The 27,383-nt window shown below is 43.4% G+C and overlaps 1 protein-coding gene across 3 annotated transcripts; it reads right to left on the reverse strand.

Annotated features, from left to right (window-relative positions):
• Window positions 1-1,595: 1,595 nt before the first annotated feature.
• tdh.L (L-threonine dehydrogenase (pseudogene) L homeolog) lies at window positions 1,596-27,159 on the reverse strand. Of its 3 annotated transcripts, none has more exons than XM_018261805.2 (9): window positions 27,002-27,159; window positions 7,860-8,058; window positions 6,221-6,263; window positions 5,709-5,779; window positions 4,900-5,049; window positions 4,641-4,813; window positions 4,168-4,258; window positions 3,566-3,835; window positions 1,596-2,917 (listed from the first exon to the last, which is right to left on the reverse strand). In XM_018261805.2, the coding sequence occupies exons 2-9, from the start codon at window positions 8,041-8,043 to the stop codon at window positions 2,778-2,780; spliced, it is 1,122 nt and encodes a 373-aa protein (XP_018117294.1). In that variant the 5' UTR covers window positions 8,044-8,058; window positions 27,002-27,159; the 3' UTR covers window positions 1,596-2,777.
• Between the last annotated feature and the right edge of the window lie 224 nt (window positions 27,160-27,383).

Here is a 27,383-nt window from a genome sequence, read left to right on the forward strand (position 1 = left end):
TAACTTCATTTTCCAGTTTTAACCCATGCTTGCTATTTCCCTACAGTTATAATTATTTATACATATTTCTGTGGCATCAATGAACTTGAGTTCTGTATTTCCTTCAATACTAGTGACCCATAGGGACCAGTGATCAGTGTACACTTTACCAGGCTTTTTACCAGGTTGTCAGGAGGATTCTGGGAGTTGTAGTAAAACAATAGTTTAACGGGTGCAGGTTTGACTTCACTGATTTACATCCCTCTCCCTCAGTGGGGGTGTTTCTGCACTCGCATGGCATTCTTCTCATTTCACAGCAAATGCCAACCTGTTGTTCTATGTCACTTTATGAGCTGACACTTTAGTGCCGTACTCACCCCAGACATCTGTGTGTTGGTTTGCAGGTGGGTTGCAAGAATGAATCTGGAAAGTCAACTTAGGACACAGAGCTCAGCAATATAAATTTAGCACAAGGGTGCAGGAAATTCCCCTGAGAAAACATGTAGGTTGGGACATAAAGTAAAACTGGAACCAGACATGATTCTAATATGTATTTATATAATATATTGATATAAGCCACTGCCATGCCAAACAGCAATGGAAAGGTTAAAAAAGTGGGGGGCGGAATGTCTGAGTTAGAGTCCTGCAGCGGGTCGGGTAACCGCAAAAAAGCAGGCGCCCTGCGGGTATGATCTAAATTTCTTATCTGATGTGATATTGTCTATATTTTACAAAACTTGTTTTTGTCCCCACCCACTTTTGATTACATCACTTCCGGCTAGCAGCGCCACCACTTCCTGTCTGATGGTGGTTGGCGGTTGCAGGTCGGGCTGTGGATAAGGCAGTTGCGGGTCAGGTAGCGGATCAAAGAGGGTAAATATGCAGGTTGCAGTTCAGGTTGCAGGTTTGGGGCGGGTTTGGGTCGGATCCGGGTCTTAGAAATTGGTTCCGTGCAGGACTCTTGTCCGACTCTCCAAGAGACCTGCCAGTTTGCACGCAGCGCCAGATTTGTTTGCCGGCCGGCCCTAGGCCACGAGGTCCAACCAGGCGGCCGTGCTTTCCTAGCGCCCTCCTACACTTCCCAGTGCGCCGGCGAAAAAGAGCCGGCGCAGCTGGTGTAATTGAATGGGGACGCACACATCCCCATAATGCGGCTGGGCGGCATGCCTCCCCTATTTTTTGCCGTCCTAGGCCCGGGCCTATGTGGCCTCGCCACAAATCCGGGCCTGTTTGCACGTATGTTTGCACAGCAAAGCCTGATGGGAGACAGGTCCACCCCATAGTAACAATCAGTGGCATAACTAGATGTAACTGTAGAGAGACAATTTGCAGTTGGTTTCCATATTTTTATTATTTGTGGTTTTTGAGTGATTTAGCTTTTTATTCAGCAGCTCTCCAGTTTGTAATTTCACCAATCTGGTTGCTAGGGTCCAAATTACCCTAGCAACCACTGTTGCTATGCACAGGTTCTCAATAGAACGGTGAGTAACAAAAAAGTAGCAATAACAATAAATTTGTAGCCTTATGAAACCTTTGTTCCATCTAAAAGCTGGAAACAGTTAGAAGAAGGCAAATAATGAAAAGAAAAAAAAGGCCCACTGAAACATACTAAAATGTAACTTAAAGGTGAACCACCCCTTTAATAAATTAATATGCACCCCTTTGCAGAGGAGGCAGCATTACCCCAATATTTTCTCCCATTTCCTAAGGGAATCATATCACAACATATCAGTACAACTGTCACTCAGCCTTTTACTTTTCAGCCCAACCAAGAGAAGGAACTCACACTCCGTAATGAAATATCCATTTTATCTATTGATTTTTTTAGTTGTGATTTCCATTAAACAACAGATGACTAATATGTCATAGTTATTGAGCTTGGGGGAAAAACAGCATTAAATGTTTAGCTTGACCTAATTGTTATTTTTCTTGCCACCTACTGCAGGAAAAAAATAATAATATATAAATATAAATTTAATATCTACACTTGTCTTATGTACAGCACCTTACACAGAGTGGCGCCTACATCTGAGACTAGAGTATCTACAAATTAGCTTTTTTTTTTTTTTCATTTTTAATTAATTTTTTAACATTTTTCCATTTTAATTATATTTAAAATGCTATCATTTGATTGAGTTCTAAGGACAAAATGCCAACTCTGTTTATGTAAAACCCTAATTGCCCTACAATTGTTTTTTTTTCTTCTACTTTTAATTAGTCATCCAGAAGTCTAAGGTAAGAGAGAGAGAGTTTTTTTAAGAGAGAGAGTTTTTGCTCCTATTGCAATAGGTTCTGTGCATTTATAAGCTGATCTCATTGGCTACAGGTCGGTGCTCGACCACACCCACACCACTTAAATATAACATTTTCCAGCATTTCAGCTTCAGTTCCCAAAAACATTACGTTTATATACATTTTGTCATAGAATAATAATTCCATGCAGTATTTACATGCTAAATGCCAGGAAATATACAGTAAAATTCTTCATCCTGAGTGCTGCCAAAAACTGATTGGACAGTGGGGGAAAAAAAATATATAAATGTATATACATGTCTAAAATAATTACAGGTTTTTAAATTAAGAAAATGCAAATCAATAAGACAATTAGCACCTCCATCTTCTCTCCCTTTACATGAAAAAAACCCCTTTCAAGTAATGTATAATACAATGTATGGTTTCCTTCAGGTTATGGTATGTTTTTAGTACCATAGATTTTATACTCCACACATTGGCACATGCAGTTGTCCCAGAAAGCTCGTGCCCACATAGGACGTCTGGATTTTTGCAGGACATGAGGCTCAGTTTGCTTGGAATGCCAGTCTCTCAGAGTTCAAGTAATTGAGCATTGTAGTTACCAGCTCGGCCATATCGAAATCGTGCTTCCACCCCCAGTCCTTGCGAGCATTGCTGTCATCAAAATTCATTGGCCAACTGTCGGCTAGAACAAGAAGAAGAGCGGACGTTAAGATTGGCTTCAGAAAAAGGATTATCAAAACAGCTACGGATAATATTCAATCAAAATGATGGTCTTATTGAGGAAGATCCATGGACATCTTGTATCATTACTTTAGCCAAAAACATTCTAATTGGGTACATAAAAAAATTAATAGAAGGGGAACAAGTGGAGATCTTAGTCCTTCCCCCCAGTACTCTCTAAGCAAAAAAAAAAAAATGTTGGTTCCACTTCTACTGCAAAAAGTGTAAATGTATTTAGCTACACTCGACAAGACACTTTGTCCACACAACGTTTTGGGGGAGGTGTGTAACCCAAGTCCTTCCTCAGGTGTAGCTCTAACTGGGTTCCTTTTTTACCCCATGGACATGCTAATGATTTCATTGGGTACTTGCTCCACCCTGATGACCATTCTAGTGATTTAACTGGGTACATGCCCTAGCCCTGAAAACATTCTAAAGGTCTTTCCTGCTCAGATGTTTCTTCTACCCTTCAGAGGTTGAGGACCCAGCCATAAAGTGATCACAACAGTTGCTTTCACCTGAATAAAACTTTTATAAAATGCTCCATTTGGTTTAAACTTTGGTTCTGCAACTTGAAGCATGTTCAAAAATATTAATTGTTGTTACTTACCAATAGCTTGCCGGATGGCATCCACATCATAAACAACTTCAAGCTCCGTCATGTGCTTTTGAACTTCTTGTGCTAGCTCTTCAGGCGTGAAGCTCATGGCATTGATGTTGTACGTCCTCATAGTAAGCGAAGAGGCAGGTGCTTCCATGACCTCTAGGGTAGCCTTTAGACAATCATCAATATACATCATGGGCAAACGAGTGTCTGGTTTAAGGTTGCACGTGAACCTTCCAGTCTTGATAGCGTCATGGAAAATCTGGACGGCATAGTCTGTTAGGAGAACATAAGAAAATCAGGAGAGATTACATTTTAGCGAAGAAAAAAAAAAAGCTAGAAGAACATTGTGATATGTTTTAATGGAGATTTGACCAACACTATCAAGATGTTGCTTGGCATATACAGTATAAAACTTTTGGAAAGGTAACTGTACTGTGCAAGTTGTAGTACAGGGGATGCTTGGAAAAATTATGATCAAACTTAGTGGTGTGGCCTTCTAGAAGAAAGTAACCTGAATTTTTTTGGAAGAGGAGCAAAAACCCTGGTCATAAAGGATATTAATGAACCACTGGGGGTGTCCAATAAATCTACTATAAGATTGTTACCTGTAGTTCCTCCTCCAGGTTGGGAATCAGCGGAAATGATTCCAGGATAACGGAGGCATCGGAAGTCCAGGCCGTATCTGTAGTGGTAGTACTGTACACAAATAAATAAACAGGAAGACCTAAATGGTAGAAGACTGTATACATCATGCACTACTATAACCTGTACTGATAAAGGCTTATTAAATAAATAATAAAAGTCATGTAGGAATCCTGCAACTGCAGTTCTCTGCCTCTCCTGCAGGTGGGACAATTTTAAGGTGAGGCCAAAGGGATTATATCCAACCATAAAACTGCATAGAGAGTGTGCCAACCAACCACTGCTGGTCTGCAAGCCAAGAGCCCTTTCCATGCTCAGTCTCTATCTTGCATGAACCTGGTAACCAAAACCTTTGGCATTATCTTTTTGAACTTTCATGGGTACTACAATAGAAGAATAAGGATAAAACAAAACCTAAGCCATAAAGCAATCGTACCTCTCCCATAAGCTCTGCATGGACTTTGGAAACACCATAGATTGTCCTTGGTCTCTGTACACAAAGATCTGGAGTTGGGTTTCTGGGCGAGGTGGGACCAAAGGCCCCAATTGTACTGGGCACAAACAGACGCAGCCCGTGTTCAGCCGCAATATCCAGGATATTGTGTAGCCCTGCAGAAAGGAATGGCAGTTTTATCAGAACAATATTCAATAAACTCATCCAACCATAGACATCACTCAACGTGTTTGTAGCTCACCAGTAATATTGACCGCTCTTGCCAAAGGAACGTTTGCCTCGCCGACTGCGCTGAGCAAAGCACTGTAGTGAATAAGCCACGTTATCCGATTGTTCACCACAATCTCACGGAGATTCTTGTAGTCCAGTATATCAGAGTAGATAAATGGCCCTGAGAGTATGGTGAGGAACGGTACAGATGGTCAAGAAGAAGGCAATACTTATCCTGCATAGACTTAGGCCTAATACTTTTTTGAATGCTAGTTTGTTGGAGCACTGTGTTTAGTTAAGATGGGGCACAGGGACATATGGAACCCTTTATTTATATAAAGCAGTAAATGTCCAAGTCCAATATGTCCTGTCAGTGTTGGGCTGGCAGGCTGCTGGAAGGGCAGGAGGATAAGATACATTGATATACATTTTTACTGCCATCGTCATGGAAGTTTCCCTTATAATTAGGACCATCAACACCAGCTACATTCTGTTTGCTTTCCCTATGTAAGCTACCTGGCAATGTCTTCTGGAAACAACCAGCAAGTCCAGTGGAAGAGTCTCCAAGCAGACTGGGTAAATATGCTTGAGATGGTACCCATGGCCGTGCCTAGATTCAAGCCAACCACCCAAGTCAGACATAGACATACTGTAATGCTTGTGTAACTGGAATAGGTTCCTATACATTTAGACTGTTCCACCAGCTGCTCTCCCTCTGCCGCCCCATGCCATCCCTCCTTTACCATTGCCATTACTGAGCTAATAGTCACAAGTCACTGCGGGTTCTCCCAACAGCACATTATAAACAGCAGATAATATGTGGCCAATGGGAGTTCTTACCGCTGTAGAAGACGCTGTCTGGAGGTTTACGTATGTCAGACAGGATCACGTTGTTCTTTCCATAGCGTTTTCTGTAAGGGGGTGGGAAGAAAGAACAGTTGATATTTGCCTATACTAGTCACTGGTAAAGGGAAAATAGAATCAGTTTTACAAAGGCAGCAATCTAGTCATTCTATATAGTATTCCCTTATAGAACAGTCCAAAAAATCTCCTAGCAACCGATCAGCAGTTTTACTGAATTAGAGGAACAAAATGAAGGCGCTGGGTGGTTGCCGTGAGTTAATGGACGGGGAATATATTTGCCTATGTAATTACATCGCTGTCTGCGCGACACATTTGATAAGTCATTTATTCCTAAGCAACCAATCAGCTTTCATTAACCTAATGATAGCGGCGGCACCTCCTCCCCATAAAAGAGGGCGCATATGATTTTATTTGCAAACAAGTCACAGCATGGCTATAAATAAATAGTCATCATAAATTCTATTTATATTTTCCCACGCTCAGCATACCTCAGCAGTTTGGCAAGTCCCACTCCCAGCTGGCCCAGGCCTCCTGCAATAAAACATCGACATTTAGAATGCAGAACGTAGTTGGGTTGAATTAAAGACTAAATTCCACCAAGTTCAACCCCTCCAAGTGAACCCCAGTTCATACACATACAGACCTTACTATGCACTCACATATATACACTATTAGGGATGCAGCGAATCCATTATATTTGCCCGAATACCGAACCAAATCCTAATTTGCATATGCAAATTAGGGGTTGTAAGGGGAAAACATTTTTACTTCCCTGTTTTGTGACAAAAAGTCACGTGATTTCCCTCCCCGACCCTAATTTGCATATGCAAATTAGAATTCGGATTGACCAAGGATTCAGCCGAATCCGAAGCCTGCTGAAAAAGGCCGAATCCCGAATTTGGTGCATCCCTATACATTATATTCACCAATATCTATATTAATTGTAGAGTTTAGTATCACAATAGCCTTTGATATTATGTCCAAGTCCCTCTTATAGTCATTAACTGAATCAGCATCACAACATCACCCGGCAGTGCATTCCCAAACCTCACTGTGATGAACCCCCTAAATTACTTCCACTTAAAGGGACACTATACCTTGTGGTGAACATACTTTTCTACTACTGTAGAAATACAAGAGCAATGCTAAATAATGGTTTCAGTTTCCCACTTCCTATGGTTCTTAAGTCATTGCAGTAGGAGGAGAAATGAATCATGTAAACCACATTTTATAATGCTCTCCTCCTTATCTGTAAGCCTGACGCAGACTGCGGCTGGCAGGGGTTGGTTTGTACAGAGATCATTTCTTTTTATGGCACGTATCCACATTACAGGGGGATAAAAGCCAAAACAATGATCAATTAGTGTTAACAAAACAGAACCTAGAGTAAGTGTGTAGGAGTGATGATTATTTAATGAGCCCCCTCATGTTTCCATGTCTGAGGCAGGGTATAGAAGAAACAAGTAGATTGGAAACCGGCAACAACAAGGTTGTTACAAGCGGGATACACTCTGCATGTTTATTACTTGCAAGTGATATAACATTGATATAACATTTCCATGTCTGATGAAGGGACTTGGCCTGAAACGTTACATCTTGCTTCTTCTATACCCTGCCTCAGACATGGAAGCAATGATGGGGCTCATTAAATAATCATCACTCCTACACACTTACTCCATGTTCTATTATAAAACACTAATTGATCATTGTTTTGGCTTTTATCCATACTTCCTCCCTCTGTAATGTGGATATGTCCTATAAAAAGAAATGATCTCTGTACAAACCAACCCCTGCCAGCTGCAGTCTGTGTCAGGCTTACAGATAAGGAGGAGGGCATTATACATATCTCGCTTGTAACATCCTTGTTGTGCCAGTTTCCAATCTACTTGGTACAAATTGGAGGGTGCCGAACCCTCAGGAGACATTGATCACCAGGTGGAACCGTAATTCTAAGGGTCAGGGTGTACTGGTGAGGACTTTGACCAAGGTATAAAAGAAGAGAATAAATTGGGAGGAAGAATATGACTAAATATCTGTACAGACACCGTACCCTGCATCACTACAGCATTAAGTGCCTATGTCTGGCCTATAGAGTGAAGCTGGATAGGATAGAGCTGCCAAACCCACCTGTGATCAGCACCCGAGGGTGGTCTGTCTCAGAGAAGGACACGGAGTGGAAGCTGGCGTCTGACGGAACTTGGCGGGGAGAAAAACCAATTGATCTGATGGGCATAACAGAGACCTGGCAACCGCACGCAGGACTAAGAGTCATCTGCTTGGCCACTCTCGTTAACGTCCGCACTACAGGCATCGTCAGGCAGGAAGTCTGGAAGGAAGAAGAAGATCAGTTTATATCAGCCGGACATTCTCAGCCCGAGGATTAGTCGGAAGGCTATTTCTGCCATAGGGAAAACCAACACTGATTCCCTGATATTGTACAAGTAGTGATGGGAAAATTTCTCCCGTTTCACTTCGCCAAAAAATTCGCGAAAAAAACGTGAAATTTGAACGTTTTCGCGAAAAACAATCTAGCTATTTCAATGTTTTCACGAAAAATTAGAGCAATTCGAACGTTTTCACGAAAAAAATTCGCAAATTTGTGCCAGGTGAATTTATTCGCCCATCACTTTGTACAAGCTCTGAAAACATTACATTTATGTGCCAATCGACAAAGGAGAAGAAGTACTTGCCCCTAGAGCTTACAATCTAAGTGGGCGGGTAACTAAAACAAGAGCTAAAATTCTGACGCAGTGTCTCAGACACACAAGTTGGCACAGCCAGCTCATTGGGCACAAGCCAATTTAAGTACAGGTACGTGACCGGTTATCCAGAATGCCCGGGATGTGGGCTTTTCCAGATAATGGATCTTTCCGTAATTTGGATCCTCACACCATAAGTCTACTAGAAAATTGTGTAAACATTAAATAAACTCTGTTCATTAAATAAACCCAATAGGCTGGTTTTCCTTCCAATAAGGATTAATTATATCTTAGTTGGGATCAAGTACAAGCTACTGTTTTATTATTACACAGAAAAAGGAAATCATTTTTTAAAAATTCTGTAATTTGGAGCTTTCTGGATGATAGGTTTCCGGATGACTGATCCTATACCTGTACAAGCTTTCCCCTTGTATACCCTGCAGGGTTAAAGATCTGCTTTCCCCATGGGATAAGCAAAGGGCAAAGCCCTGGCAGGGAAAAACATTTATTTGGATACAGGTTTCCAGTCGGGGAATCAAGTGGATCTGCATCACGTTCTCCTGAATAATCACCGACCCCACAGCTAAAATAACTCTGACTACCCTCTTTCAGTGCCTCGCACAGCTCCATCCCATGAGACCCCTGGAGAGGGGCAGCCATCTGGTTGCTAGGGTCCAAATTCCCCTAGCAACCATGTATTGATTTGAATAAGAGACTAGAATATGAATAGGAGAGGCCTGAATAGAAAGAGGAATAATAAAAAGTAGCAATAAAAATATATTTGTAGCCTTACAGAGTATTTGTTTTTTAAAGAGGGTCAGTTAAAGCCGGAAAGAGTCAGAAGAAGGCAAATAATTTAAAACTATAAAAAAAAAAAAGAAATAATAAAGACCAATTGAAATATTGCTTAGAATTGTCCATTTTATAACATACTAAAAGTTAACTTAAAGGTGAACCAGCCCTTTAAGTCACGCCATACAATTAACATTTCAGACATTTAGGTGACATTTCTTTTGGAACCCCCCCCCCTCCAGCCATTACTGGGAATAACCAGAAAACATCCAGTTTTATTTATTAGTTTTATACTAATAACTCAAATGATTAGACTGTGCCCAGACTGTGACTCTCCACACCATTAGCTCCGACTCACTCAAGTGCCAGAAATTCCAGTCTCCCAGCTGCGCAATTCATTTCTCCCTCCATGTGCGGAATATTCACATTACAGAAATAAAAATGGGGAAGTTCTGGAAAAGTGTGTCCTGGTCTGACCCAGTTACAGTACAAATACACACACACTGCAGCCCCAATGAGCACACCATTCAACGTTTGCTTATTATACACTAACACTCCTCTCCTCACTCCTCTACACTACTCTCTCCTCCACACTACTCTCTCCTCTACTCACTACGCTCTCCTCTACTCACTACTCTCTCCTCTACTCACTACTCTCTCCTCTACTCACTACTCTCTCCTCCACACTACTCTCTTCTCCACACTACTCTCTCCTCTACTCACTACTCCACACTACTCTCTCCTCTACACTACTCTCTCCTCCACACTACTCTCTCCTCTACTCACTCCTCCACACTACTCTCTCCTCCACACCAATTTCTCCTCTACTCACTACTCTCTCCTCTACTCACTCCTCCACACTACTCTCATCTACACTGCTCTCTACTCACTACTCTCCACACTCCTCTCTCCTCCACACTACAGTACTCTCTCCTCTACTCACTACTAACGCCTCTACACACTCATCTACACTGCTCTCTCATCTACTCTACACTCCAACCACAGTAACAGTGCCTTCCCCTGATCCCATTTGCCTTACTATACACATGATCCCATTGCTTTACATTTTATCTTACAGCCCCAGTCACATACACTCTCATGCTTTATTCCAAATATTAACCCTTCCCATATGAGCTGAGTGTTCTGCATTATAGGGGACAATGGACTGTACCAGATATATTTGGAGGGGGAACTAGAACCTACCTTAGGATTAAAAGAGGATGCCCTACTGCTTGCCGGTGCCTTGCTTCATACGTTTCTGTGAATCTGTAAAAAGCAACGTGCGCTCAGCCTTTTATAGGACACAGCCTCCAAAATATGCCAATCACACAGCATGAGACGCATGGGAGTTGGCCCCTATGTCACAGGGAAGGAGGGGCCCCTGCTCACATTTCATTGTCAGGCTCAGCCTATGGGGCAAAGCAGCTGAGATCATTTAGTCTGGCAGCACCACGAGCCCTACAGCGACAGTCTCTTTCCTACAAACAGTTAATCCTTTTACTGACTCATGGTGCTCCCTGCGTTGGAAGGGGTTAAAGGGACACGTAACCAAACTTAAACCCCCCCCCCCAATCTTTTTTTTTTATTCCAGGTCTTTATTTTGCAGATGTAGGTTAACTGCTTGTGGTTCTGCTGTGTGACTATTGTTCTGATCCCAAGGGTCCATCTAGAATCAGAGCCATAAAGCAAGACAGGGCCAGAAAGGAAATGGACACAACCACTTGTGTAGCAGGAAATTTATTCCCCCATGCGACTGCTTTACTTGCTATTACACAATTGCTATAACACAGTGCAACCCTGTAGACTCTGACTACACATGGAAATCCTACAAAGGATAATATTGCTACTCAGAGGGATTATACAAACAGGTATAAATCTGATAGACCTGCGGCTGCTGCAGAGGTTTCTGGGAGTTGTAGTTCAACTACATAGCCAGAGTGTACTGGGCTGTATTTTGAGCTTTCAGAGCTGGATCTATATCAATGTAAGATTTACTGCCCATTCCATTGCCTTTATAGGAACCTTATCAAGGTTGGCCAAATTGGGGATGTTCACACTGGAGAAGAGGCGCTTAAGGGGAGATATGATAACTATGTATAAATATATAAGGGGATCATATAATAATCTCTCTAATGCTTTATTTACCAGTAGGTCTTTCCAGCTGACACAAGGTCACCCATTCCGATTAGAAGAAAAGAGGTTCCAGCTAAATATTGGGAAGGGGTTTGTTACAGTGAGAGCTGTGAAGATGTGGAATTGTCTCCCTGAATCAGTGGTACAGGCTGATACATTAGATAGGTATAAGAAGGGGTTGGATGGTGTTTAGCAAGTGAGGGAATACAGGGATATGGGAGAGAGCTCATAGTACAAGTTGATCCAGGGACTGGTCCCATTGCCATTTTGGAGTCAGGAAGGAATTTTTTCCCCTCTGAGGCAAATTGGAGAGGTTTCAGATGGGTTTTTTGCCTTCCTCTGGATCAACTGGCAGATAGGTAGTTAATATTTAAAAAAAAAGGTTGAAGCCGATGGACGTGTCTTTTTTCAACCTCACTTACTATGTTACTATGTTACTATGTTACTATGTTATGGTATGAGGACACACTGAATCCACATAATTTATAATAGGGTCCAGGGGAGCACAACCTCAAGGGGTACTGCTCATAACCCGAGACACCCACTGTAGCATGGGATTCAATGGCTTTATATGCTGGATAGTATATATATATATATATATATATATATATATATATATATATATATATATATATATATATATATATATATATATATATATATATATATATATATATATATATATATATATATATATATAGTCAACTACAAGAGGTCTTCTGCACTCAACCCATTATCAATATATTTAAGACAGAGACATTTTGTGCATACTGCTACTAAAAAATGCCTTACCCTTTAAACAACACAGGGATTGTTTGTCCATATATTGCAATATATTTAAGCTGAACAACTACGTCATAGTCATCCCATATCTGGCCAGTCCTATGCTCAATTTTATCTGATTCATTAAGAATTCTATTGCTTCATTATACATTTTACAAAGGGACTAAGTTTTACCTGCAACTTACTTGCTGCTTTCAAAGTAAAACTCCCAAACTTGGCTGCCCTTTTATTGGCCACCAGTGGGATCACCTGACTATAGTTGGGAAGGGTGGGAGCTACAACATGGAGCTGGTCACTGCTCCTGTATAAACTATAACAAACAAGGGAAAGTTGTGCTCACCACTAGTTTTTTAAATATTTAATATTAATATTTTTTATATATATATATATATATATATATATATATATATAATATATATATATAATATATATATATATATCTATATCATACTTTTAACCCCCACATCATGCACCTGTCACAATGAGGGTCTCCTGACTTCTGAGTGGCTGCTGACTGGCCCATTGCTGAGCATTATGCAATGTGATCTAGAGAACCGTGTATGAAGTAACTGCAGCCTGTGCTTCTGAGAACTGGTACATTCCATTCTTATTGCTATATATATATATATATATATATATATATATATATATATATATATATATATATATATATATATATATATATATATATATATATATATATATATATATATATATATATGTGTGTGTGTGTGTGGGAGCTGCCATACTGCTGCCTGGGCTAAATCACACTGGGGTCCTTCTATTGATATAACTAAGGGTCCCAGGATTCTCAGCAAGATATAAAGGAGGGGTGCTGGACACATTTGGAGGAGGGGCACAGGGTGAGCATCTCATACCCCCCACACACACACACACACACACACGTGTGCAAGAGGCTCGCTGCAGATTAGGACATTCCTGGAATGACAAGGTACAAGTACAGACCAGTCTGAGCCTGAAATTCATGGAACACAAGCCGTCAGAGCGAATACGAGCAGAACCTTAAATATTGACACAATGCTAGTGACTGGCTACATCAGGGGCACACTAGCCCAAGGTCATTAGAGGTCACAGAAGCCTGGAGGGGTCAGACACAAAGGAAACAAAACGTGACAGGGACCTCATTCAGTAAAACTGCCGCCCCAACCGGGTAGGAACAGGAATAGAGACGGTTATCCAAGCTTTTAAAGGGGAAATAAACCCACATTTACCATTTAGCGCAATAAAAGGAAATGGAACTCTAAACAACTTTCCAATTTACAGTGATTTTCAACGATATTTCTAAACGAAGCTGCTACTGTTAAGTGCTTTGCTTTCCTCTGCACTGCAGGTTCTGACTACATGATATCATGGAACAATGTAGCAGTAGTTTGCTCTGCTCTAGTTAAGACTCTACTTCCCACAATGCCTTGCACAGGCCTGCGAGTCTCTGAGGCAAAGCGATTGGCTGCCAAGGCAAGGTTGGCAATCTGACCCTAGAAAAGACTTATTCCTTGAACCTGAAAAGGAAATAATAGCCCCCGGGACCCTAATATCATAGGGGAGCCTTTGTGCAAAAGAAAGTGGTTTAGAGATCTAAATCCTACGTAGGAAATGTTTGAGCACAAATCTGATTGTCATTGTGATGTGTCTTTTATCAGCCTCGCCTACTAGTTACCTTGTCACAATGACTGGATCTACAATGAGTCAGCGCAATGATCTCACAGGGTGAAACAGCCCAAAGGAGGCAGGATACATTGTGGTGTTGTTGAAAGAAGGGCATTAAAGGGGACCCGTCACCCAGACACAAACATTTATATAATAAAAGTCCTTTTCAAATTAAACATGAAATCCAATTCCTATTTTTTATTAAACATTCATTGCTGTTGTAAACTCATTAAAACATCTCAGCTGTCAATCAAATATTGTCTGCCCCTCCTCTATGCCTTTCTTTCACTTTCCATTCAGCACTTCCTACATGTCACTGCTCTCCCCACATTCCCCAGTTCTCTTCACCATTTAATTGTGTAGCCAGGACATGGGGATGGACATCAGGTCCCCCATTCTGGTGCACAAACAAGATTCTGAGATGATACAAGACTTGTCTTAATAACAGTGTCCCACAAAATGGCTCCTGCCTGCTTGTTATAATTATGAGTTCCCAGACTGAAGGAAACAAGATTCAAATAATTTATACAGTGTCATTAAAGTTTATTTTGCTTGACTAATGTGATAAAATAGGATTTCAAATATTTTTTTGGGTGATGGGTCCCCTTTAAAAGATGCGCACGGATTATATTTGGTAGAGAGAAGGTGGCGTGGGAAAGGGGCAGGAAGATACTGGGAGGCTCTGGGATTTGTTTGCAGGAGACAGGGCAGTGTTTTATAATTATATCCAACAAGGGCAGGTAGTTCCATATCATCAGGGTGGAGGAAGGAGAAATCGGATTAAAGGGGTTGTTCATCTTAAATGAACTGTTAGTAGAGAGATATTCGGAGACAATTTGCAGTTGGTTTTCATTTTTTATTATTTGTGGTTTGAGTTATATAGCCTTTTATTCAGCAGACCAATTGAAAAGTTGTCCATTCTATAACATACTAAAAATTAACATGAAGCTGATCCGGCCCTTTAAATGCCAGGCACTTGTGCAAAAAGGAGAAGCTGAGAGGGCAGACTGGCACCCACTGATGGAGAGAATGGAGACTAAGTGGGGGACAGATAGAGATTGGGGGACAGATAAGAGATTGGGGGACAAAGGTGACAGTTAGAGACTGGGGGACAAATAGAGATTGGGGGGACAGAGGGGACAGATAGAGATTGGGGGACAGAGGGGACAGATAGAGATTGGGGGACAGAGGTGACAGATAGAGATTGGGGGGCAGATAGAGATTGGGGGACAGAGGTGACAGATAGAGATTGGGGGGACAGATAGAGACTAGGGTCGCCATCTGGCCGTTATTTTACCTGGCCGGTAAAAATGAAGCTTGATGCCAATTTTATTAATGGGAAAAAATGGCAAGAATACAGGAAGGCTGATATTTTTTTCCAGAAAAGGTGGCAACCCTAATAGAGACTGGGGGAACAGAGGTGACAGATAGAGATTGGGGGGGGCAGATAGAGATTGGGGACAGGCTATTAGGCTAATGTTGCACTTGGCTACTTCCAAGCAGAGATTCAACAAAAAGGGCATTGCCCCAAAAAGGTTCCAATATGTGTCAAGGGCCATAGGGCACAGGAGACGTTGGGAAATTGGTAAGTACCAGAAATGCCATTAGTAAGATACATCAGCCTTACTATGTCTGACACCATACAGGACTTGTTAAATAAACGAAAGCATAAAAATAAAGACCAACTGCAAATGGCTTAAAAAAACCACAGTCTACATAAGAATAATAATAATCCTTTATTACAGAATATCCACACCCTGATAGTAGATCTGCTTCTCTGTGCCAGGGAGATGGTTTATCTTTCGTCAACTCCCTTTGCCCCGGGCATTTGAGCGCACGGCTTCAGACGCGGTTTTGTTCCCAGACAGCTGATTCTCCTGATGACAGAGCAGTCAGTTTGGAAGTCACATGGCCAAGCGCTCGTCCCGCCACACCGTGGCTTTGTTATCAGGCAGCCGACTAATGTTATAGATGGAACGTATCCACACCTCTCATGTAGAAAGGGTCAAATCTGCATAGCTATGGGTTCTTTGTGAACTCTGTGAGTTGTAGTTCAACGTCAGGCCCCCTGCAGGCAGGCTGACCTTCCTATTTAATGCAGGGAGGGGAGCAAATTTATCAGGAGTGTGCAGCCCTTCAGCTATTACTGAACTATAACTATCCTAAAAGACCAGTCAGTGCTACATTATGGAGGGGTGGTTCACCTTTTAGTATGTTATACAATGGCTAATTGTATGCAACTTTTCAATTGGTCTTCATTATTTATTTTGTATAGTTTTTTTAATTATTTGCCTTCTTTCCAGCTTTCAAATGGGGGTCACTGACCTCATCTAAAAACAAATGCTCTTTCTATTCAGGCATCTCCTATCCCTTTAACGCCAGGTTCTGGTTTCTAGGGATGCACCGAGTCCAGGATTCGGTTCGGGATTTGGAATCTTTCACAAAGGATTCGGGGGTTCGGCCGAATCCAAAATAGTGGATTTGGTGCATCCCTACTGGTTTCACAATTTTAGTTCCAGCCTTGAGCAATAAGTCTCTGTCCTTATTGGGTAAAAAGCAATTAGAGAATGCAATACATTTCAAGTCCTGTGACCTCAGTTATAACACTCAACTGGGGCAGCAGTTACAAAGAGGTTCTGCAGCAGCTTCTGGAGTTCCAGTTAAACCAAATAGTGGAGGGAGGTGTAATTGTTTCCAGACCAGTCAGGGAAGTTCAAGTGTGGGACAGAGGGAATCCTGGAATGATTCCACCTTAACCTGAGGAAGGGGTCGGTCCCGAAAGCTTAACTTCTGCATTAAAATATGACAAAGGTGTGAGCCAGTAAAAGTTGGTGTGCTTCTTCCCTATATATCATTTCCATTAGTGTTGGGAGAATAAATTCAGCAGGTGCGAATTTCCATGTTTTGCCACCAGTGAACAAATATGTGAAACTGGCACGAAAAAAAATTGCCGCCGAAAATTACGTGGTTGGCGAAAATTTTTGGAAACGCGTCAGAAAAGTTGCATGCGTCAAAACCGTCGCGCGTCAACATTATCTGGACTTTGAGGCAGGTGTCAAAATTCCTTTTCACTGTTTCACTAATTTCATGGGAAATTTGCAAATTGTTAGTGAATCGGGACAAATTCATCCATCACTAGTTTCCATCCTACAATGAACATATCCAGGACTGTATTTAGGTCCAATGGTACCGTATGCACCGGACCTAAACTTGCCCTTACGTTGCGCATTTAATGCCAGTGCATTGTGCACGCAATGTCACAGGCCCCCTACCCCTCACCCCCCCCCAGCTCCGTCACCTCCGTGGCAGAGGGTGGGGGTGTTTTTAAAAAAATCTAAAAACAAGAAAATGGAAAAAATAGGCACAGGAGGGCTGTCCCCAAAACCGTGCTGCCCTAGGGTGCCTTAATATAACTACGCCCCTGCTTGGAGCCCTCTATTGGCTGAAACTCACCCACGGGGGCTTAAAGGAGAAGGAAAGGCTTGGTGCACTTGGAGCTGCCAAATGTTAGGCAAGTGATTGTATTGACTTACCTGAAACCCGGGCTGGTGCTCCTATCAGCAGAAAACTGCACTGGCCGGCAGACACTACCATACGCTGTTCAGCAGCGCGTGAACTGCCGGGGGGCCATGAGGGGGTGCGGGCCCTGGCCCGCTCGCACCCCCTACTCCCCCGGTAGTTCCGCCACTGCTGCCCGCGGTTATACCAGTGAGCACCACAGAGTGATCCTCTTCCGGCTTCTGAATTCTTCACGCAGCTGCGCATGCTCAGTAGAACAAAAAGCTGAATTTTAACTAAAAAGTCGCCTATTTCATTCAAATGCGCATGCGTCTACCCCGGGAAATTAGAAGAAAGAAGAAGACGGAAGAGGATCACTCCGTGGTGCTCACTGGTATAACCCCGGGCCGGTGCATTTTTCTGCTGATAGGAGCATCAGCCCGGGGTTTCAGGTGAGTCAATACAATCACTTGGGGTGCCTAATATTTGGTACCCACAAGTGCACAAAGCCTTTACTTCTGGTTTAAGGTACAGGCAAGGCAATTGCTGCCCCACCACATCTGATACCAGGGGGTAGTACAATCACTTGTGCTGTAACTAGAGGTTACTGGGCCCCACAGCAAATTAATTTTGCATATTCCTTTTTTACCAATGTTTGTTGAAACTGCTCATTATTTAGTGCCTTATGGGGCCCCTGCAGCCTCAGGGTCTGCTTCCTCAGTTGTTCCCCCCTGCACCTGCAGTCAGTCCAGGGGCGTAACTATAGAGGAAGCAGATCCTGCGGCTGCAGGGGGGCCCAGGAGGTATAGGGGCTAGAGATGTCGCGAACTGTTCGCCGGCGAACTTCGGGTGTTCGCGCTCGTCGGAAGTTCGCGAACGTCGCGCGACGTTCGCCATTTTGGGTTCGCCATTGTTGGCGCTTTTTTTTGCCCTCTCACCCCAGACCAGCAGGTACATGGCAGCCAATCAGGAAGCTCTCCCCTGGACCACTCCCCTTCCCTATAAAAACCGAAGCCCTGCAGCGTTTTTTCACTCTGCCTGTGTGTGCTGAAGAGATAGTGTAGGGAGAGAGCTGCTGCCTGTTAGTGATTTCAGGGACAGTTGAAAGTTTGCTGGCTAGTAATCGTTTTGATACTGCTCTGTTATTGGAGGGACAGAAGTCTGCAGGGGTTTGAGGGACATTTAAGCTTAGGTAGCTTTGCTGGCTAGTAATCTACCTTCTACTGCAGTGCTCTGTATGTAGCTGCAGTGGGCAGCTGTCCTGCTTCTGATCTCATCTGCTGACTGCTGCAATAACAGTAGTCCTTGTAAGGACTGCTTTTATTTATTTTTTTGTTGTTTTACTACTACTACTACTACTACTACTATAAGAGCCCAGTGCTATTAGTCTAGCAGTGTTGGGGAGTGGGACTGGTGTGCTAATCTGCTGCTCCTAGTAGTTCAGCAGCACCAACTTTAATTTTTTTTTTTTAATATTCATTTTTTTTTATTTTACTTTTTTTTATTTTACTACCGCTGTAGTAGTGTATAAGTTGACCTTTTAGGCATTATTTGCCCTGTAGGCATTATTTGCACACTGTTTTCTTCAACCCGCCATCGAGCTGTGTGACCTTGTTCCCATTCTGTCTAAATATCCATAATATTACCGTCTCCAGAAAAAACACCGGAGTCACTTTTTTCAAGCAGCATTCATATATTTTACGTAATCCGTATCCACCGCTGTAGTAGTGTATACGTTGGCCTTGTAGGCATTATTTGCACACTGTTTTCTTCAACCCGCCATCGAGCTGTGTGACCTTGTTCACATTCTGTCTAAATATCCATAATATTACCGTCTCCAGAAAAAACACCGGAGTCACTTTTTTCAAGCAGCCATAATATATTTTACGTAATCCGTATCCACCGCTGTAGTAGTGTATACGTTGGCCTTGTAGGCATTATTTGCACACTGTTTTCTTCAACCCGCCATCGAGCTGTGTGACCTTGTTCCCATTCTGTCTAAATATCCATAATATTACCGTCTCCAGAAAAAACACCGGAGTCACTTTTTTCAAGCAGCATTCATATATTTTACGTAATCCGTATCCACCGCTGTAGTAGTGTATACGTTGGCCTTGTAGGCATTATTTGCACACTGTTTTCTTCAACCCGCCATCGAGCTGTGTGACCTTGTTCACATTCTGTCTAAATATCCATAATATTACCGTCTCCAGAAAAAACACCGGAGTCACTTTTTTCAAGCAGCCATAATATATTTTACGTAATCCGTATCCACCGCTGTAGTAGTGTATACGTTGGCCTTGTAGGCATTATTTGCACACTGTTTTCTTCAACCCGCCATCGAGCTGTGTGACCTTGTTCCCATTCTGTCTAAATATCCATAATATTACCGTCTCCAGAAAAAACACCGGAGTCACTTTTTTCAAGCAGCATTCATATATTTTACGTAATCCGTATCCACCGCTGTAGTAGTGTATACGTTGGCCTTGTAGGCATTATTTGCACACTGTTTTCTTCAACCCGCCATCGAGCTGTGTGACCTTGTTCACATTCTGTCTAAATATCCATAATATTACCGTCTCCAGAAAAAACACCGGAGTCACTTTTTTCAAGCAGCATTCATATATTTTACGTAATCCGTATCCACCGCTGTAGTAGTGTATACGTTGGCCTTGTAGGCATTATTTGCACACTGTTTTCTTCAACCCGCCATCGAGCTGTGTGACCTTGTTCACATTCTGTCTAAATATCCATAATATTACCGTCTCCAGAAAAAACACCGGAGTCACTTTTTTCAAGCAGCATTCATATATTTTACGTAATCCGTATCCACCGCTGTAGTAGTGTATACGTTGGCCTTGTAGGCATTATTTGCACACTGTTTTCTTCAACCCGCCATCGAGCTGTGTGACCTTGTTCACATTCTGTCTAAATATCCATAATATTACCGTCTCCAGAAAAAACACCGGAGTCACTTTTTTCAAGCAGCATTCATATATTTTACGTAATCCGTATCCACCGCTGTAGTAGTGTATACGTTGGCCTTGTAGGCATTATTTGCACACTGTTTTCTTCAACCCGCCATCGAGCTGTGTGACCTTGTTCACATTCTGTCTAAATATCCATAATATTACCGTCTCCAGAAAAAACACCGGAGTCACTTTTTTCAAGCAGCATTCATATATTTTACGTAATCCGTATCCACCGCTGTAGTAGTGTATACGTTGGCCTTGTAGGCATTATTTGCACACTGTTTTCTTCAACCCGCCATCGAGCTGTGTGAGCTTGTTCACATTTTGTCTAAATATTGATAATATTATCGTCTCTAGAAAAACCACTTGAGTTACTTTTTTTCAAGCAGCATTCATATATTTTACGTAATCCGTATCCACCGCTGTAGTAGTGTATACGTTGACCTTGTAGGCATTATTTGCACAGTGTTTTCTTCAACCCGCCATCGAGCTGTGTGAGCTTGTTCACATTTTGTCTAAATATTGATAATATTATCGTCTCTAGAAAAACCACTTGAGTTACTTTTTTTCAAGCAGCATTCATATATTTTACGTAATCCGTATCCACCGCTGTAGTAGTGTATACGTTGACCTTGTAGGCATTATTTGCACAGTGTTTTCTTCAACCCGCCATCGAGCTGTGTGAGCTTGTTCACATTTTGTCTAAATATTGATAATATTATCGTCTCTAGAAAAACCACTTGAGTTACTTTTTTTCAAGCAGCATTCATATATTTTACGTAATCCGTATCCACCGCTGTAGTAGTGTATACGTTGACCTTGTAGGCATTATTTGCACACTGTTTTCTTCAACCCGCCATCGAGCTGTGTGACCTTGTTCACATTTTGTCTAAATATTGATAATATTATCGTCTCTAGAAAAACCACTTGAGTTACTTTTTTTCAAGCAGCATTCATATATTTTACGTAATCCGTATCCACCGCTGTAGTAGTGTATACGTTGACTTTGTAGGCATTATTTGCACAGTGTTTTCTTCAACCCGCCATCTAGCTGTGTGTATTATCGTTTCCAGAAAAACCAACTGAGTTTTTGTTGTTGTTGTTGTTTTTTTAAAAATAATGCCAGGCAAAGGCAGGCCGCCACGCAGAGGCCGTGCTAGGGGCCGTGCTGCTATGCAATCCTGTGGCCCTAGCAAATTGCCCAGTTTTAAAAAGCCAATGACCCTGAACTCCCAAAATGCTGAAGAGGTAGTTGACTGGCTTACACAGCACACCCCATCCTCTACCGTTTCTAACTTTACCACAACATCCTCCTCATCCTCCACTGCTATGGCCACCCCACGTAACACTTCCTCCACCACCGGTGCCCCTTCTTCACTGGGGTCAGAGGAGTTATTTTCCCATGAGTTTCTTGAACTGAGTAATGCGCAACCATTATTGCCAGAAGAAGATGAAGGAGATGAGGACCTTACACCAGATTTAATTCTGGCAGAGAACACGATAGAGATGGACATAATGAGTGATGAGGAGGAGGTCCCCGCTGCTGCTTCCTTCTGTGATGTGTCAGAAGAAATTGATGCATCTGAGGAGAATGATGATGAGGAGATTGATGTTTTGTGGGTGCCTAGTAGAAGAGAGCAAGAGGAGGGTAGTTCAGATGGAGAGACGGAGAGTCAGAGAGGCAGTAGGAGAATAAGACTTAGAAGAAGCAGGGAGGACAGCCCGCAGGGATCAGTAGGGCAACAACATGTATCGGCACCTGTGTTCAGCCGGCCAACGCACCCGCCATTGCCGCCAATACCGCCAACTCCGCCAACTTCTACTGTTACCGCCAGATCGCACACTTCCAAAAAGTCAGCAGTGTGGGATTTTTTTAATGTGTGTGCCTCTGACAAAAGCATTGTAATTTGCAATGAGTGCAGTCAGAAACTGAGCCTTGGTAAGCCCAACAGCCACATAGGTACAACTTCTATGCGAAGGCACATGAGCGGCAAGCACAAAGCACTTTGGGAGCAACACCTCAAAGGCAACAGGCAAACTAAAAGCCACACTCCTTCTGATCCAGCATCTTACTGCTCTACCTCTGCTCTCCTTGACCCGTCTGAACCACCCTCCACTCCGCCTTCCACCTTGACCACCTGTTCCCATTCCCAGTCATCTGCCACTAGCCAAGTTTCTGTGAAGGCCATGTTTGAGCGTAAGAAGCCAATGTCTGACTGTCACCCCCTTGCCCGGCGTCTGACAGCTGGCTTGTCTGCACTCTTAGCCCGCCAGCTTTTACCATACCAGCTGGTGGACTCTGAGGCCTTCCGCAAATTTGTAGCAATTGGGACACCGCAGTGGAAGGTACCCAGCCGCAATTTTTTTTCTAAAAAGGGAATACCACACCTGTACCAACATGTGCAGAGCCAAGTTACCGCATCTCTGTCACTTAGTGTTGGGCCAAAGGTCCATATGACTACTGACGCATGGTCCTCCAAGCATGGTCAGGGCAGGTATGTCACCTACACTGCCCACTGGGTGAACTTGGTAATGGCTGGGAAGCAGGGAATGGGTAGCTCAACAACAACAGTGGAGTTGGTGTCACCGCCACGGATTGCACGCGGTTCTGCCACCACCTCTACTCCTCCATCGCTCTCTACCTCGTCTTCTTCTTCTTCTTACTCTGCTGCTGGGTCCTCCTTCTCCTCCTCCACACCTGTGCACCCCCAGCTCCCCCTAGGCTATTCGACGTGCCAGGTACGCCGTTGTCACGCTGTCTTGGGGATGACGTGCCTGGAAAGCAAAAACCATACCGGATCTGTACTCCTGTCATCTCTGCAGTCACAGGCCGATCGGTGGCTGACCCCACACCAACTGCAGATCGGAAAAGTGGTGTGTGACAATGGAAGCAATCTGTTGGCAGCGTTGAGACTAGGCAATTTAACACATGTGCCCTGCATGGCACATGTGTTAAATTTAATAGTCCAACGTTTTGTCTCCAAGTACCCAGGATTCCAGGACGTTCTCACCCAGTCCAGAAAGGTGTCGGCCCATTTCAGACGTTCCTACACAGCCATGGCACGCCTTGCTGACATTCAGCAGCGCTACAACATGCCAGTCAGGCGTTTGATTTCTGACAGCCAGACTCGCTGCAATTCAACGCTCCTTATGTTGGAACGTCTGCTGCAACAACAAAGGGCCGTCAACGAGTACCTTTTTGAACTGGGTGGTAGGACTGGATCTGCACAGCTGGGGATTTTTTTCCCCCGTTACTGGGTGCTTATGCGCGATGCCTGCAGGCTCATGCGACCTTTTGAAGAGGTGACAAATATGGTCAGTCGCACTGAAGGCACCCTCAGCGACCTAATACCCTTCGCTTTATTCCTGGAGCGTGCCGTGCGACGAGTGACAGATGAGGCTGTAGACCAGCGTGACGAGGAGCTGGAAGCGCACGATTTCTGGTCGGAATCACCAGAACGAACCCAGGCACATGCTGCAACGCAGGGAGAGGTGCCAGAAGTGGAGTCAGAGGAGGAAGGTGGCTTTGTGGAGGAGGAGGAGGAGGACCAACAGGAGCAGGCTTCCCAGGGGGCTAGTGGTGACCTTTTGGGGACCCCTGGTCTTGTACGTGGCTGGGGGGAGGAGACCGTGGATGATGCAGTCCTTGATAATGAGGAAGCGGAGATGGATAGCTCTGCATCCAACCTTGTGAGAATGGGGTCTTTCATGCTGTCATGCCTGTTGAAGGACCCCCGTATCAAGAGGCTTAAGGAGAAGGACCTGTACTGGGTCGCAACGCTACTAGACCCTCGGTACAAGCATAAAGTGTCAGAAATGTTACCAACATACCACAAGTCCGAAAAGATGCGGCATTTACAAACCAGCCTGCAAAACATGTTGTACAATGCTTTTAAGGGTGATGTCACTTCAGGAACTCATCAACATTCCAGGGGCAGAGGTGCCAGTAATCCTGCCACGAGCGCACCTGCAAGGACAAAGCCCTTTGGCCAGTCTGTAACGTCAGACATGCAAATGTTTTTCTGTCCAAGGCAGCGCCACAACCCTTCTGGATCCACCCTCAAAGAACGCCTCGACCGGCAGGTAGCGGACTACCTGGCATTAACTGCAGATATCGACACTCTGAGGAGCGATGAACCCCTGGACTACTGGGTGCGCAGGCTTGATCTGTGGCCAGAGCTGTCACAATTTGCCATGAACCTCTTGTCTTGCCCAGCCTCAAGTGTGCTCTCAGAAAGGACCTTCAGTGCAGCAGGAGGGATTGTAACTGAGAAGAGAACTCGCCTAGGTCACAAAAGTGTCGATTACCTGACCTTTATTAAAATGAATGAGGGGTGGATCTCGGAGGGTTACTGCACGCCGGAAGACTTGTTCTGACTTCTATGCAGCTGTCCTTCTCTTCAAGCCTCATGACTCCACACACAGCTGTCCTTTAGCGTCCTCCTCCTCCCTCCGCCACCGTTACAAACTAGGGTGCAAACCCTACTGGTTTAATTTTTTCTGGCCTCTGTGCTTCAGTGGCTGCGACCAAAAAAATGCCTATTTTCTGCATTTATATGACATAATTTTTCTGGCCTCTGTGCTTCAGTGGCTGCAACCAAAAAAATTTATATTTTCAGCATTTATATGGCATAATTTTTCTGTCAACTGTGCTTCAGTGGCTGCGACCAAAAAAATGCATATTTTCTGCATTTATATGGCATAATTTTTCTGGCCTCTGTGCTTCAGTGGCTGCAACCAAAAAAATTACTATTTTCAGCATTTATATGGCATAATTTTTCTGGCAACTGTGCTTCAGTGGCTGCGACCAAAAAAATGCATATTTTCTGCATTTATATGGCATAATTTTTCTGGCCTCTGTGCTTCAGTGGCTGCAACCAAAAAAATTTATATTTTCAGCATTTATATGGCATAATTTTTCTGTCAACTGTGCTTCAGTGGCTGCGACCAAAAAAATGCATATTTTCTGCATTTATATGGCATAATTTTTCTGGCCTCTGTGCTTCAGTGGCTGCAACCAAAAAAATTTATATTTTCAGCATTTATATGGCATAATTTTTCTGGCAACTGTGCTTCAGTGGCTGCGACCAAAAAAATGACTATTTTCAGCATTTATATGGCATATTTTTTCTGGCCTCTGTGCTTCAGTGGCTGTGGCCAAAAAAACTGGGCAAACAATGCCTACAAGGTCAACGACGTTGACCTTGTAGGCATTGTTTGCCCAGTTTTTTTGGCCACAGCCACTGAAGCACAGAGGCCAGAAAAAATATGCCATATAAATGCTGAAAATAGTCATTTTTTGCCATACGTTGACTCAACGTATATGGCAAAAAATGACTATTTTCAGCATTTATGTGGCATATTTTTTCTGGCAACTGTGCTTCAGTGGCTGCAACCAAAAAAACTGGGCAAACAATGTCTACAAGGTCAACGTATGGCGAAAAATTACTATTTTCAGCATTTATATGGCATATTTTTTCTGGCAACTGTGCTTCAGTGGCTGCGTCCAAAAAAACTGGGCAAACAATGTCTACAAGGTCAACGTATGGCGAAAAATGACTATTTTCAGCATTTATATGGCATATTTTTTCTGGCAACTGTGCTTCAGTGGCTGCGTCCAAAAAAACTGGGCAAACAATGCCTACAAGGTCAACGTATGGCAGTTGTTTAAAGAGAACAGTAGATTACTAGCCAGCAAAGCTACCTAAGCTAAAATGTCCCTCAAATCCCTGCAGACTTCTGTCCCTCCAATACAGAGCAGTATCAAGTAGATTACTAGCCAGCAAACTTACTATCATCTGTCCCTGAAATCACTAACAGCTCTCCCCCTACACTATCTCTTCCAAGCACACACAGGCAGATTTTTCAGATACATTTTTGCCCTTGATCCCCCTCTGGCATGCCACTGTCCAGGTCGTTGCACCCTTTAAACAACTTTAAAATCATTTTTCTGGCCAGAAATGTCTTTTCTAGATGTTAAAGTTCGCCTTCCCATTGAAGTCTATGGGGTTCGCGAACCGTTCGCGAACCGCTCGCATTTTTGCGCAAGTTCGCGAATATGTTCGCGAACTTTTTTTCCGACGTTCGCTACATCCCTAATAGGGGCCCCATGAGGCCCTAATTCATATACAGTTTCAATAAATATTGGAGAAACAAGTCAACCTCTAAACATTTTGGGGGCCTGAAAAATAATTTGCTGTGGGGCCCAGTAATATCTAGTTACGCCACTGAGTCAGTCCCTAATAGTGAGGCCCACTGGAGGGGGATATGGGATATATATAGGGAGACATATAGGGAGATATATAGGGAGATATATATAGGGAGATATATATAGGGAGATATAAATAGAGAGATATATATATAGGGAGATATATATATATATAGGGAGATATATATATATAGGGAGATATATAGGGATATAAATATAGGGATATAAATATAGGGATATAAATATAGGGATATGTATATAGGGGTGCCCAACCTGCGTCCCAACCCCAGAACTGCAACTCCCAGAACCCTAAGTACAGCCTTGGGCTGAGCATGCTGGGAGTTAGAGCTCAGTATATTATATATCCCCCCATCTGTATCAAATGGTTGGGTCCAGTCCCTCACTACAGAGAAGTCTAGAGGAGCAGCAGTGGAAGAGAAGAGGGAGGTTGAGCTGTTCCCTAATGTCACTCTCAGTAAATCAGACCGATGATTCAGTCAAAGTTCATTTACTCACCGGCCCCCGGTTGCTCTGCTGCTGAATGGGCGACAGTAGGTAGCGGATTCTTCTCTTCAGCCGGATAAAGCGCTGCCCCTTTCACAAGTTGCAGAATTGCATCAGCTCTGCGTCTGATCGCGACCCCCGTGCGCTAAATACCGGCCGGCTTCTCACAGCAGCGAGCACTGGATTGGACGAGCGCGGGTGGGAGTGTCGCGGCTGGCAGGGGAGCCACGCCCCGCTGATGACGTACGCTCAGAATGCAGCTGGGAATATTTCTATAGCGCGGCTGCAGCATTCGCTGCTGGGAGCGTCGTGGGTGTGTCCGTCAAGACCAATAGAAACAGAGAAGGCCTATCTAGACCAATTGCGCCTGCAGTGGTGTGTCTGTCTCAGCCAA

This window comes from Xenopus laevis, chromosome 5L, assembly GCF_017654675.1.
Source record: "Xenopus laevis strain J_2021 chromosome 5L, Xenopus_laevis_v10.1, whole genome shotgun sequence".
NCBI classification, from domain to species: domain Eukaryota; kingdom Metazoa; phylum Chordata; class Amphibia; order Anura; family Pipidae; genus Xenopus; species Xenopus laevis.

What these genes read in the sequence shown, in the direction of transcription:
- tdh.L (XM_018261805.2), bottom strand. Translation starts at nt 8,043, where the DNA reads ATGCCTGTAGTGCGGACGTTAACGAGAGTGGCCAAGCAGATGACTCTT. An exon ending in CCCTCGGGTGCTGATCACAG is followed by an intron (nt 6,264 to 7,859) that starts GTGGGTTTGGCA and finishes GTTTTATTGCAG; the next exon opens with GAGGCCTGGGCCAGCTGGGA. An exon ending in ATGCAGAGCTTATGGGAGAG is followed by an intron (nt 4,259 to 4,640) that starts GTACGATTGCTT and finishes ATTTGTGTACAG; the next exon opens with TACTACCACTACAGATACGG.